The 15,452-nt window shown below is 40.5% G+C and overlaps 1 protein-coding gene and 1 pseudogene across 7 annotated transcripts in view; one reads left to right on the plus strand and one right to left on the minus strand.

Moving 5' to 3' along the window:
* Positions 1-3,547, plus strand: part of PTPDC1 (protein tyrosine phosphatase domain containing 1) — an 83,971-nt gene extending 80,424 nt beyond the window's left edge. For 6 of the 7 annotated variants that reach the window (XM_045193665.2, XM_045193664.2, XM_024558283.3 and 3 more), the window contains one exon: positions 1,607-3,547. In XM_045193665.2, the coding sequence (XP_045049600.2) occupies positions 1,607-1,723 (117 nt within the window). In that variant the 3' untranslated portion in view covers positions 1,724-3,547. The remainder of the gene's footprint in view (positions 1-1,606) is intronic. The other variant, XR_006655163.2, reaches the window with a different exon arrangement.
* Positions 3,548-5,959: 2,412 nt separating this feature from the next.
* LOC112302898 (eukaryotic translation initiation factor 6 pseudogene) lies at positions 5,960-6,693 on the minus strand (annotated as a pseudogene).
* Between the last annotated feature and the right edge of the window lie 8,759 nt (positions 6,694-15,452).

The raw sequence follows: 15,452 nt of genomic DNA on the forward strand, positions 1-15,452 counted from the left end.
TTCCTTCCTCTGCACATCCTTTTTGGCTTACAGCAAGTTTTCCTGGCTGAAGAAAAGAACCAGGTTCCTGCCAGGTGAAGAGGTTCCTCTCACCCACTCAGCTAATTTGTTGGTACCTCTCTCATTTATGAAAATGTCATTTAACAAAGAACCCAGCTTTTCAATGATGATGTCTGTGGTAAACATTAATGATGATAGCAGTTATCTGTACTCATTCACCAGTCTCCTCCGCCTCCATTCCTTCCAAAGTGATAATATTGTGGCAGGCTTTCTTGTTCCTCATCTGGAGCTTTATGGCACTAAGTTTCCAGAGTCAGCAGTGCAAACCCTCATTAAGTGATCCTTTAAGTCTTTATTTTATTACATTTTCATAGACCTTCATAGACCAAGAGGCTACTTGCTTTGTGGGGAGGGTTGTGGTTTGGTGTTTAACAAGTAGATGAAATTTGTTAATGTTAGTAAGAAGCTTCTGCAAATAGGATAGAAAATATAATGGTTAAGATAAAAATGTCTGAATTAACTGAAAAAAAAAATCCTTAATATTGGTCTCCAAAACTCCTGGGCTCTTCAAGGAATCCTGTGTGGCATCTGCTTCCTGTGTAGTAAAGAGAATGTCTCCTTCAGGCCAGAGCTTAGCAGGCTTGCTGCAGCTGCTACCTTGAGATCATCAGCCATGATGCAAACACCCTGCTTGTGCAGCCTCCACCTGTGATTATGTTGTTCAAGTTAGAAGGTTCTCTGTCTCTGACCTAGCAGTCTAATGTCTTCTGCCAGTGACCTCAAGCTGGCAAGTGAGCTTGTTAGCTTGTGAACAGTGAAATCCCATACCATTCCCAGCTTTTCACAAGAGGATAGCCCTCCCTCCACTTGCAGGAGGAGGGAGTCACTTGCCAAGATCTGATCCTGCCCCGAGGAGTCACACATTTCTTTGGGGTTGGGGTGAAGGCATGCTCTGATTCTCTGTCCTGCATCACTCCTCATCTTGCAGTGTGATGAACTTGGGCAGACAGTCCACATATGTGTACATAGTACCTTCCCACAAAGGGGATAGGAAACTGCTATGTAGGTTTTTCTATGTTTTACACACATGTCAGGCTCTCATATTTAGTACTCACAGAACCCTAAAGAGATGGGAATTGTGCTCTCCTTTTTATAGAGAGGTCAGATATGACCCGAGGTTGCATGGCTAGCAGGTGGGGAGGCAGGCTCCTGTTCAGGTTGCCCCAGTGCGACACTGACAGCTAGTGCACGTTGCTTTCATGAAGAGACCTTTTCCTTGTATCATCAATGATCAGTCTCTGGATTCAAAACTCACTTCATACTCAGTATTGATTTGTTTCCTGACAGTGAATGAGTATACTACGTATCCAGGCACTCAACTTAATTCTTTGTTTTTTCATTGATAAGGTTGGCATTTACATAATTGGCAATTCTAATACAGTCTTTCAATTCAAATTAATATGTGAAATGTGTATACTTTTAAATTTATATATAATTTTGTGTGTAAATATTAGTTCTATTTTTCCACCATGTATTTTTTCTCCCAAAATAGATGGGTTAAAATTCTTGTTACAGTGTCCTGAATATAAATTTTCTTTGTCACCAGGTTAATTTTGATTCTGAAAATGGACCAATAGTTTACAACACCCTAAAGAAAATATTTAAGCACACACTGGAAGAAAAAAGAAAAAGGTCAAAAGACAGCCCTAAGCCTCGTGTTTAGTGAAGCTGACTTTCCCCTCATGGCATGTATTTCAGACCAGAAGATCCAGATGGCATTTCTGTTCATAGGTGAACAAGTTAAAGTGTGGTGCTGCTGTGTGTCCTAGCACTTTATTTCAGATGCTCTGGGTTTGTGCTAAGAATGACTGTTTCTCTTTGGAGCAATTATTTCTTTTAAAATGTCAATGCACTACATTTTTGTGTTAAAAAATTGCCATAAAGTTGTTGCCACTTTCTTTTATTTATTTAACTGAATTAATATTGTTGTATTAATATTTTAAGTATGTAGTGTTTACATCCTTATTCTTTTTGACATTTTGGAAAAAGTTGTAACTCTTCTTTCCAGAACAATTATCTTATTGACGGAACTCTTTCTAGAGTTTTTACCAAATAGATGTCAGTGATAAAACCTCACTGTTTATTCATCCCTGATGCATGATGTAAGAAAGTCACCAAGTGTCTTAAACCAAGTGTTTTATATTTATTAATAAGAAGGCTGTTGATACAACATTTTTAAAGGATTTTTAAAAATTATTTGAATGTTTTTTATAAATGTGGCAGAGGGTTTCAAAGTATATTATTTTTCAGGGTGGTTTAGTTTTACATTAAAAGAATGACTGTGAGATGGTTGGGATTTTTTACTTCTAGAAAGTAGACTTGCTCAGGCTTTTAGATGACTTTGCCAACCTCTAATGTCACAGGAGGCAGGAGTGGCTCTCACACATTAGGCCTTATTCTCACTCCCCTGGGCTGCTGCTGAGCCAAATCACATCTTTACAGGGGAATTGGGATCAGCTGTGGGCGCTGTGGTTACTGGACACTCTCTGAAGCAGGACTCCATGGGAAGGCCTGTCTCATGGCGTGGGCACTGCAGCCCTGCTCTCTCCAGGCGCTGTTGCTGCTCCCCAGAGCCATGTCTGTTCATACTGATGGTGTGATAGTGTGAGATCTGGCCCATGCCTCCCAGTCTGCCATTCCATAGACCCAGTTGCCTTTGACTGTCTTTTGACTAGGACAAGTAAGATTTTTTAAATGAATTTAACCCGCTTAGGTTACATTCACCCTACTGGCTTTAGATAAGAAAAAGTTACTGCCTAAACTAGTTCCTTGTAGAACCAAACTATAAGTCAGCTATTGAAGCCATAACTACTATTCAGATAAACACATGGAGTACCATGGGCCAAGCCAGAGAGGATCGAAGTTTTTCCCAATAAAGTTGATATTAATCAAACCAATTTCAAACTAAAGAAGTTACTACTTAATCATAAAGACAGAATATTAGGGAAAGCTAATTTATAACAAATGAAGTTTCTCTAATCTCTGCATTTGTGAATCAAGCTCTAGCACATTAAAAATATTTTATTATTAGTCTTACTAACTCTGATGGCAAACACTAAATGCCATTTTCTTTCACATTCTTTGAATTTTCTTAGGATATCAAATTCAGTGTTTTTAATGAACTGGGTTGCCCATTGCTGATATTTCTCATTTTCAAGTGCCTGATCTGGGTAAGTAGGGGAGAAAACAATTACATTTTATCCAAAGGTACCTTATAAAAATGTGTTTTACCCAAAAAGATGTCTGTTCTCTTCTCATTCAGTCTCATGTGGGCAAGTAGCACCATGACTCATTTGATGAGAGCTATTGGCCTATGAGTCTGAAGGAATCATTTCAAAGTAAAGGATAGATCCTGCACAGCCACTATGCGACCATGGCAGTGCACGCCTAAGACCTGAGTGCACCAACCTGAAAGGAGAGTTGGTGGGAGAATTAATCAAGCTGTGTACAATTATTGTATTTATTTGAATAAAAGTGAAAAGAACAACCTAAACCCTCATCTTGTACTTTAGCTGGAGAGTCATGTACATCCTGATGATAATGATGCAGTTTGTGAACAAGCAGATTATAACCAAAGACACTGAAATTGAGAACAGGCTGACAGTGACCAGAGGGGAGAGAGGAGGGGATTATAGGGGAAAAGGGTGAAGAAGGGTTTGCAGGAACTATTATAAAGGACACATGGACAATAATGGGGTGGGGGTAGAAACGGGAGGGAGGTGGGGAGGGCAGGGGGGTTGGGCTGGGGTGGAGGGAAAAGACAGAAAACTGTACTTGAACAACAATAAAAAAAAAAAGTAAAATGATGCAGTTTGTGGTTAGATTATCCTGATGGGCAGGCTGAATTTGTAGGCTGAATAGTCAAGTGACCAAGTTCTGGTCAGTTGCAACTCTGGTGGTTCAGAATGACCAAGTGGATTGGGGAACTAGCATTGAAGAATTCTAAGAGGAATGGATGAGGAAAAACTCAAGGCTGACAGTATTCCAAACTTCCTACATTTGAATGGATGAGTAGGTCTGTCTTGCCCAAAGAATAGAAATCTACCTATAGGAAGAAGTTACATGCTTGCAAAATTCAGCTCAACGTAAGTGGGAAGGGCCAAGAGCACACACGTAAACTACCTCAGAGAGATTTATTTGTCTTACCAGACTGAGAAGAGAAGTATTATTCATAACTGACTGAGGATGCAATCCCAGTCTGACGAATTCTGAACCATGCTCTCTCTCCTGAACTCACCTGTCTACGGAGCTCCTAACCAGATAGAGCTGCCCACCATGGAGCACCCTGTCAGGAACCTTGAGGCCCTCTTAGCACTAGACTCCATGATAGTGTTACAGAGCATCATTTTGTCTATAAGCGCTATGAAAATAGACCACGTTTTTGGTCCTCTGGAAAAGGTTGAACTGGCTGTGTTACTCATAAGATTTCTAGCATATCACAGAGGAAGTGCATGACTTCTTGCCACTTCTGTTTTTTTCTCTTTAACATTTGCTGATGTTCTTTGAGATAAGGTACTGCTGATTCAGAGATTGCCTTGTATATTTGCATAACTCAGAAGTACTGTGCTGATCGATTTAGTGACATCTTCAACCAGCTTCCCAGTATTACCTGAGAAAGAGTATGTACTTTCATCACTCTGGGTTCCATTAAATAGCCATATGTCATAATAAAGTTTTTCTATTTTCTTTTAAATGGAGAATGCTTACTCATACACTTGGGTGCTATTTCAGGCTATTCTTTAAATGTCTGAAAAATTTTTTTTCCAGGAACAGTGTGCTATAGACAAAATGTATGCTTCAAGTTCTTGATTTTTGAAGTCCTCCAAATTATTTTGGGGCTTGATTAAAAGTGACAGTTTACTTACAAGATCTTCATTCTTGTCCCAAATTAACAAGCATTGATACATTTTCAGCGCAAGTAAATCAAGCACAACATTCCCTTTGGTGTTTTTTAGTAAATGTGGCCCAGGATTAGGACCTTATGTCAAGGAGTTCTCAATTCTAGATGGTTGAACATTGTGTACAGATAAAATGGCAGTAGAAAAGTACCATAAATCCTGTTATGCAGTAGTGTATTATTTTTTAGTCATGCTTTTAGGCAGGAGCTGATCTTGATTAGCCTGGCACTGGCAATACTGATTTATAAGCAGTCACAATGGGGACATTCACCACGGGAGCTGTGGTAAACCTTTGTTCCAAGCCAGCCAATAAAACATGTAGTCACTGAAAATAATGTCACAATAAGACTTTCATATACTCCCTTTTGCACAGAAAATACAAGTTTTATATATCCACTACAACTTGTATCACAACAGAGGTCTATTAGGCCCAGCTTTCTTGATTATAATAAAAAGATATTTTATTCTTAAGATTGCCTATTTGGAGAAGTAGCTGTGTTTTTGGAAAAGATTCCTACTTCTGTGACTGTTTGATCACAGTCTTCAAGTACTACTTGGTTTTGATTTAGTAGATTGCTTGATCATTTTCTTTCTCCTCTTAAAAGTAAAAAATGTAAACAAATGACTCAAACATTGAATTGGTTGAATCATGTGGAAAGGCCATTTCTTTAGGTCAAAATGACCAAATATTAGCCATTTCATATGATTCGACCAAAAAAATTTTTTTAATGGACAGAAGAAGCTGCCTTTATTTGGGTGGCACAGGACAGCACAGCTCTCTGCCAAGAGCCATAGGGCCTGACAGCCAGTACATGACAGATTTTTGCGGTAACTATAGATTCAGGAGATGGGCACAGGTGAAGAAGGGCTGGGCATCCAGCTATTCGATACCAATGAGCTCTCTGCCACCCTTCTGCCAGCATCCAGGACACACTGGGTGGGACAGAGAGAGAGAGACAAAGTTCAGAGCCAGGAACATGCAAAACAGCATGGAAGGTGTTTCAGGTTAGGCTGTCAATGAGGGAATCCCACATGCCCATAGCAATCATGCTAGGCTGGGATTCATTCAGCTGGAAGACACTCCACCACTGAAAGCTCTGTGCTGGTTGTGTCCTGGCCACAGAAGGCACACCAGTCATTCACCACCATCCCAACAGCAATTACTTCACTGTTGTGGTTCACAGTGCCCACCACAAGGTGGACCTGAAGGAGAGAGGACAGCTCATCCTGGTCTTCAATTAAAGTGTTGGGATGTACTAGCCCTCCCTGATTGCTGAAGATGCAGTAGCTTCCTACTAACACCTGTTCAGCCACTGTCTGTCTGAAGACTTCCACCTTGAGCACATCAGCCAGGATTTCTTCTGTCCCCCTGTCCAGGTCTGGGTGGACAAAGGCCACGTAGTCATTGCAGGTGGTGACATTGCCCAGGGCTGAGTGCCTCTCCTCTACCCACCAGATCCGCACTGAGTCTGGGAGGGAGTTTTGAGTATGTTGCAGCTCCTGGTAGGTGGTGTTGCTGGGTACTAGCAGACCATGGCTGTTCCCCACACACATACACCCGATGATATGACAGCTGGTGATGGATGCGTGCACCACTGATACGGCCTTGGTGGGCTCACCCTCCAACACTGTAGAATGTCTCTGACCCTCTGATGGCCACCAGGCGGTAGGTATTGATAAGTTTGGCAAAGCAGCAGATCTCACAGTTGTTCTCGAACAACGCTCAGACTGCCATGAGGCCTTTGTGATCGCCCTCCACACAGACTCTCCAGGTAACCTCAAACTCCACAAGACACAACAGGCCCTTCTCCATCCCAAGTAGGTTTTTGTTTGATTCAACCAAATATTAAATGTAGTATTTCTGGGACCACTAGGTGGCATTTCCTGGGTAATTATAACAAAGTTAATTAGATGATCAATTATTTTCTAAGAATATTGTGTATGCTGACAGTAGAGTCCCAATACAAGTAGAAGACACCAGTATGAGACTCATATTCTTTCAGCAACAGGATTATACCTACTCTGTGCTTGGCCCTCTGCTGATGCTGGGAACACACAGGATCATTTATTCAGTCGTACCTCCATCCAGAGCCACATCTAGTGCATATCCACGTCTACCACATCACTTGTTCATGCAGTGTTCTCCTCTGTCAGCACTCTAATTGAATTCTGCAATGTCTGCCACATAGCTACCTCCTTCTGTCCCCACCTCCATTCTTCCTATACAATGCTGGAAGGTTAATTCTCAACACTTTATCATTTCATTAATCCAGAATGTCCCTCAAAACTTGGCTCTGATTCCTTGGAATAGAATATGAGCTAATTAACTCTTTGTTAAATGTAATTACATTCATCTACCTAATTACCTCATAGCCCAGGGGAGTGGGGAGGTACTATTTAGGAGGGCTGTGTTGAAGTTTCTGTGTTGAAGTCCTAACCCCTGATACCTCAGAATGTGACTCAAAATTTGGAAATACAGCCCTTAAAAAGAAAATTAGTTAAAATTAAGTCATTAGAGTCAACCCTAATCCAATATGACTGATGTCCTTATAAGAAAAGGAGATTAGGACACAATTTCCCCACTCTAATGGGGGGTGGGGACGGCTCCTGAACGAGTTGAGCAGTGGAGGTGGCTGATCACACTCCTGTAGAACTGCTTCCCACCCAGCACCAATGAAACTAAACAAAGTGGCACAAAGGACTGATCAGCATTCCCACCAGCAGCAAGGGGGCAGAGCATGGTGATGAGGCCCATATAGTAGCTGACTTGCTGCCTTCTTACCCTCCTCTCCCCTAGGACAATGAGCTTACACCACCTGAAAGAAAAGGGCTGCAGGAGGGGTTAGGGGCTGAGGGGGAGCTGCACTGCCCCCACCCATTATCAAGGAGACAGTGTGAATCAGCACTGCTGGGGTGGGGGCAGGCCCACTGACACACCCACCCAGTCTGCATCTACACCCCAAGCAACTGCCCGATCAAAGATGGTCAAAGGATATCCTCTGAAGAAAGCAACTGCTATGGAAAAAAGGGGCTTAAAATTTCAGAAAGGAAAAGACAACATTGTAATGAGTCAACATAATAGACTAGCTCATAAGTTTATTAATTCCTACTTAATGGTTGCAACAAAAATGATAACACCATCTGGTGTAGTGTTCAGCATACATAGGGGAAGTACCTGGGGCAATTACATTTAAAATGAGGGAGTGTTCCCTGACCGGCGTGGCTCGGTTGGACATCATCACACAAAGTGAAAGGTCTCGGTTCAGTTCCTGGTCAGGGTACATTCCTGGGTTGCAGCCTGGTCCCCTGTTGGGGTGTGTGCAGGAGGCAGCCTATGGATGTTTCTCTCATATATCGATGTTTCTCTGCTGTTCTTCCTCCTTCCCTGTCTCTCTAAAAATAAATAAATGAAATCTTTAAAAAATAAATAAAATGAGGGAGTGCAGTGAATAGTGACATAATGGCAGCAATTGTTCTGCACTTCAAAGTAATAAAATGTTGCCAACAGATTGTGCCAAGTCACACACGTAATACCTAAGGAAGCAATAAAAAAATATGAAAATGACATACTCAAAAACCAGGATAACTCAGAATGGAATGTTTTTTAATTTTAATTTGTGGATTGGATCCTGTGACCAAAAAAGGACATTAGAAAATTAATGAAAACGAAGTGTTGGGTTTAGTTAATAGCGCTGTACCAATGTTTGTTTGTTTGTTTCTTATTTATTTATTTTAGAGAGAGGGGAGGGGAAGGAGAAAGAGAGGGAGAGAAACATGATGTGAGAACCATCAATTGGTTGCCTCTTGTACATTCCCTGACTGGGGACTGAACCTGCAACTCAGGCAACCTTTTGCTTTGCAGTATGATGCCCAAACCCACTGAACCACCCAGTCAGGGCCTAGTGTTGGTTTTTTAATTGCAGCAAATGTACCATGGTGATGTAGAATGTTATCAATAAGAAATTGGGTCAGGAGTATGCAAGAATTTTCTCTACTATCTTTGAAACTTTTCTGTTAACCTGAAACTTCTCTTTTTAAAAAATAGTTTTAAAAATATAATTTTAAGATGTGTTATGGACTAAATGATTATGTCCCCCCAAAATTCATATGTTGAAGCCCAAACCCCAATGTGAATATTTGGAGATGGGGCTTGTGAGGAAGTCATAAAGGTTAAATAAGATCACAGTGGTAGATCCCAACTCCGAGAGGGCTGGTCCCCTTATATGAAGAGGAAGAGACACCAGATTCATTCTTTCCTCTATGTAAGGACGCAACAAGAAGGCAGCTGTCTACAAGCCAGGAAAAGGACTTTCACAACAAACCAATGCTCCCCGGCCTTGGTCTCAGACTTCCAGCCTCTAGGACTGTGAGAAAATAAATTTCTGTTAAGTCACCCAGTCTCTGATACTTCAGCTGTTAAGGCAGCCTCAGCAGACTAATCTAAGATGTCTGATTGTACTATGGTAGGGGTGTGTACAGGATGCTACTAGAACACTACAAAAGAGGAATTCAGATTATGAATGCCTCGTACTATTATACAGCACAACTTGTGAAATATTTACCAAAAAAAGCGAACTTGAATCACACCTAACTACAAGCTTATAAGGGGACAGAGAGTCATGCGGAAGACAACATGGGGCTGCAACCAGAATATTGTCTTTGGGAAACCATACAGGACAAATGACCTGGTTTCTTCATAAGTAAGTCAGAAAGGAAAATTAGGCACAAATTCTATAGATTAAAAAAAAGGCCTATCTACCAAGTGTAGACCTTGTTAGGATTCTGATATGAACAAACTGTTAGAAAACAGTGATAATAACTAGACAGTTGGGGATATTAAGGAATTACTGTCATTCGTTTTTTAAAAGTCGCATATCTTAGAGATACAAACTGAACTATTTGCAAATAAAATGATGCAATGTGTGCAATTAGTTTCAAAATTACCTAATAGAGGAAAAGGATCCTCATAAGATCAGGAAGTAATACATGAAACAAAATTGGCCATAAATTAATTTTGTTAAAGCTGGCTTAGTTGGCTACATGGAAATTCATTATTCTACTTTCTTTAAGTTTGTATACTTTTGAAATTTTCCATAATAAAAAGTTTAAAAAAGAAAAGCAATATGTACAAACTATTTTTTTAAATGTACATAACACTTTATATATGACCTCCCCTTGCAGCCAACCAAGATGGAGTAATTGGGACCATATTTACCTTCCTCCTGAAACAACCAAACACATACCACCACTACCACCACCAACAACAGTATTTAAGAAACTGAACCTCAGGCAATGAAAGACTGATTTTTGACAGATTGGAAACAAAGGCTGTGAGCTACAAAGTTGCCACAGCTTACTGCCTCGAGAGCATTTCTAGACTATAGCAGAGGAAAGAGAACTGAGAGAGCCTGGAAGTTTCCTAATTGAGGAGAAGGAGACAAGAGTTGAGAAACCAGGCAGCTAGAGCTTCCAGAGGGCCACTGAAGAGGGAGCTGCAGGCACAGCAGTGCAGAGCTCTGTAAGGACCCTTCCAGTGCTTAGCTGAGTGGGGCTCATTACATGGATGAGGAAATTACCATATAACGCTTAGAAAAGAAAAAATATACAATCATCTTCAAAGACACACTAAAAGCATGACAAAATTCAACATCCATTCCTGATTTTAAAACTCTCAGCAAACAAATAATAGGAAGGAACTTTCTCAACCTAGCAAAGGACATCTTCAAAAAGCCTGCAGCTGACATCATCTATAATGAGCTGTTAGGAGGAAAATCAGGGAGGGTTGTACCAGCCACACAGATTCGACATTGTACTGGAGGTTCTAGCTACTGCAATCAGGCAAGAAAAAAAAAAGACATCAAGAGTAGAATGGAAAACCATTTCTATTCTTAGACATGATCATCTTTTGATATAGAAAATATGATGTAATGTACAGAAAAAAGGCATGAGAACTAATAAGTGAGTTTAGCAAAGTGGGGGGATAAAATATCAATATACAAAAATCAGTTGTGTGTCTAAATACTAGCAATGAACAACCTGAAATTGACATTGAAAAACAATGTAATTTATCATAGCATCAAAAAGATGAAATACTAAAGAATAAATCTGACAGAAAGTGTAAATGACCTGTTGTATTAGTTTCCCAGGGCCACCAAGACAAATTACCACACACTTGGTAGCTTACAAAAATGGAAATTTATTTTCTCCCAATTCTGGAGGCCAGATGTCTAAAATTGTGTCAACAGGGCTCCACTCTCTCCAAAGGCTCTTGGGAAGGCTCCTTCCTGTCTCTTCCAAGACTGGCGGTTCCAGAAGTTCCTTAGTGTCTGTCTTAGCTTGTAGCCACATCACTCCAGTCTCTGACTGCATCTTCACATCACCTTCTCCTGTTTGTCTTCTGTGTATCTCTTATAAGTATACTTGTAATTGGATTTAGGGGCTATCTGGATAATACAAGATGAGCTCCTCATCTCAAGACCCCTAATTACATCTGCAAAGACTTTTTTTCTAATAAAGCCAAGCTCTCAGACTCTGGGGAAAAGTTCTAGACATCTTTGGGAGGGGCATGGTTCAACTCACTAAATCCATGCAATGAAAACTACAAAGTATTAAACAAGCCTAAATAAATGGCCATGAGTCAAACGACTCAAGATTGTTAAGATATCAATTCCTTCCAAATTGACCTATAGATTCCATACAATCCTGATCAAAATCCAACAAGGTTTTCTCACATGAATCGGTAAACTAATTCTAAAATTCATATGGAGAGGCAAAGGACCAAGAACAACCAACACAACTTTGAAACAAAAGTTAGGGGGCTAATGCTGCCTGATTTTAAGAATTATTATAAAACCATAATAATCAAAACTGGTGGAAAGATAGACAATTAGATCGACAAAATGAGGAGTCTAGAAATAGTCCCACACATCCTGGACACCTGATTTTTGGCAAAGGAACAAAGGCAATGCAGTGGAGAAAGGATAGTCTTTCAACAAACAGTGCTGGTACAATTGGATGTCTACATTAAAAAAAAAATACTTGGATTCATATCTTGCATTATCTACAAATGAAACTCAAAGTGGATCATATATCTAAATGTAGAATCCAAAACTAAAATTTCTAGGAGAAAATATGTATCACCTTGGGCTGGCCAGAGATTTGTTAGATATGACACCATCCGTAAAAGAACAAGCTAATAAACAGGCCATCATCAAAAGTAAAAACATTTGCTCTTCAAAAGACACTGCTAAGAAAATGAAAAGACAGCCACAAAGTAGGAGGGAATCTTTGCAAAGCATGTATCTGATAAAGAACTTATGTATAGACTATAAAAAACCTCTCAGCGCTGGCCGGTGTGGCTCAGTGGATTGAGCACTGGCCTACAAGCCAAAAGGCCGCTGGTTTGATTCTCAGTCAAGGCACGTGCCTGGGTTGTGGGCCAGGTCCCCAGTTGGGGGCATGTGAGAAGCAACCAGTCACTGTATCTCTCACACATTGATGTTTCTCTCCCTCTCTTTCTCCCTCCTTTCCCATCTCTCTAAAAGTAAATAAATAAAATCTTTTTTAAAAAACCCTCAAATATAACGTGTAACAATAGGAAAAAGAAAATATAGCCTACATTTTAAAAATGCAAAATATTTGACACACTACCAAAGATACGGAGTTGGCCAATAAGCACGTGAAAATATACTAAGCATTATTAGTCATTAGAGAAATGCAGTGAAAAGCATGAGATACCACTGCGCACCTTTTAAAATGGTAAAATAAAAAGACTGCACCAAGAGTTGTTGAGGATGCAAAGAAACAGGAGCTCTCATATTTTGCTACTGGGGATGTAAAATGGTACCACCAGAAAAGAGTTTGGCACTAACTTCGAAAGTTAAATATACACCTACCACATGATGCAGGCATTCCACTCCTAGGCATTTACCCAAGAAAGGTATACCAAAAAAGGTATACGTCCCTACAAAGGCTTTTACACAAGTGTTCAAAGCAGCTGTATTTGGAATAGCCAAAAACTGGAAACACAAGTGTCCAGGAACAGGTAAATGGATAACTAAATCGTGGTATATGCAAATGTAGAAAGCTGTGAAGGAATAAAGTGATGAACTGTTGATGCAGACAACAGCAACAGGAATGAATCTTAGCTTAATTGTGCTGAGTGGGACAAGCCATACCAAAAACTAAGTACAGACTATATGATTCCATTTACATAAAACTCTAAAAAAAAATGCAAAGCAACCTGTAGTGACAGAAAGAAGACCTGTGGAAGCCTGGCAGTGAAGGAATCACAAAGGGCCTCAAGGAGACTTAAGGAGATGGATATACTCACTGTATTGATTGTGGTTTGGGTTTCATGGGTGTATACATGTCAGAACTTATCAATTTGTACACTTTAAATATTGTATGTTCATTTTACCTCAATAAAACTGTTAAAGAAAATAAACTAGCCCTGGCTGGTGTGGCTCAGTGGATTGAGTGCCAGCCTGTGAACTGAAAGGTGGCCAGTTTGATTCCCAGTCAGGGCACATGCCTGGGTTGCAGTCCAGGTCCCCAGCTGGGGATGTGCAAGAGGGAATTGATCAATGTATATCTTGCACGTGTCGATGATTCTCTCCCTGTCTTCCTCCCTTCTTTCCCCTCTCTTTAAAAATAAAGAGAGAAAGAAAATAAACTATATTTGCAAGTGAAGAAAAATGTTTTGGAAGGAGGATTGTTAAAATGGTCATCGTTGTTTTCACTGTGGAAGGGATTGAAATGGGCCAATACGTTCAAAGGGGACTGGAATTCTAACTTATTACTTGGATTTTTATAAAACAAATGTGCCCATATATCAACTGTGTTATTTTTAAGTTAAAAATAAATGGCTAGCTTGCAAATGGGATCTGGTGTTTGTTGACTCTGATTCTTCAGAGAACCTCTGAGTTACAATATTTTTACAGTAGGAGCTTTGTTTTTATAATCTAAAATATCTTTCAATGAATTGCAATTTATTTCTCATTTAAAAAGCTTTCCTTGAGAATTTCCGAAGGACTAAGATTGGAAAAATCTGCTTTTTAACAGATGTTTTACATTTCCTCCCAAGTTCTGTCTATAAACATGTAAAAGTAAAATACGATTTTTTTAGACTCTGACTAATACATGGATTTTGGGGCCACTGCCCATTCAGAGCACACCTCTATTACCAGATGTTTCTCTCCCTGCTTTCCATAATTAAAGATTTCAGAGGAGATGTGGCTATTACAGCCACATTATTATATTTTTTCAACAACTAAAAATTTTGACAACCAGTGTTCACAGACAAATTTGAAGGCACAGAAATCTCAATTTAATTGAAGAGCCTCAGAAAGGTTTCTGTCTGTCACCTCCCCACATGGTGCTATTGGTATGCCCTGAAGTCATTACCTAGGGAATTCTGACAGGGCACCTCCTGGCCACCATCCAGAACTGTGAGTCATGAAGAAATGCTGTGTGTAAAATAAACCTCAGGCAAATGAGAAATGGTACTTCAGAAAGTACTGTGTCCAAATCACAGAGTAGAAAACTAAATTAAATACAGGACCATCTAAATCCTTTTCCTCTGGTGTCATTTACTCAGTCCTCACTCAGGTACCTTCAGAGTCCCCAGTCTTGGGATACAAGACATACAGCTGGCTCATCACTAAAGAGACAGGTGGCCTTGGGAACACGTAGCAGTCCTGGACAAGACAGTCTCTCCCATGGAGCAGGAGCAGGTCCTTGGGAATCAGGCCCAAGACACATTCCTTTGGGAAGATGGAGGAGGCTCCACAGTAGGAGAGGGGCACTCACTTGGACTTGGCCTACAGTTTCATGTTAGAAAATATAGGGATGGGAATTCTGGATAATGAAGCAATGTCTGGAGGGACTTCTGGTCTTTTGTTCTGGGATGACCAAGTCATTCCTTGTCCTTGGACTACAGGAGAGAAGAAAGTTGGGGGAGAAAGTCAAGAGGCATTCTAGTGCCAAATTTCAAAGAGCCCTCCCCCTAATTTTTTGAATCCACAAACACAGGTGGGCAAGAAATATCACATTTCTTCTTCAAATCAACTCAGTGTTGACTCCAAGTTCCCATTAGCCCCATCACCCTCTCTCCCCATGTTGGTGAAATATCTGATCTCAGTGATTGTGAGCCCCATGGTTGTGCCGAGGTTTAGAGGGACCACTTGTGGCCCTGAAATGTGGATAAGCCCCTTGGGCCTGGGTCCTCTGCTCCTCTTCCCAGCTGCCACACTGGGCTTGAGGCCCAAGGACCTTCAGCAAGGCTGGAACATGTACATATTTTTTCCTGAAAATTTAGAATTGCATCCTGGGAACTAGCCTTTCCAGAGAGGCAGGTGGAGTCTTCATTCCATGACAAAGAGTGGATGCTGTGTGTACTGTTCATGCCCATAGACATGCTGATGAACAAGGCTACAGGAACTCAGAGACCCATCCTCTAATTTGGGGTCCTCTCTTGACCCTGGGGAAATAACT

Source organism: Desmodus rotundus, chromosome 1, assembly GCF_022682495.2.
Source record: "Desmodus rotundus isolate HL8 chromosome 1, HLdesRot8A.1, whole genome shotgun sequence".
In the NCBI taxonomy this organism is placed as follows: Eukaryota; Metazoa; Chordata; class Mammalia; order Chiroptera; family Phyllostomidae; genus Desmodus; species Desmodus rotundus.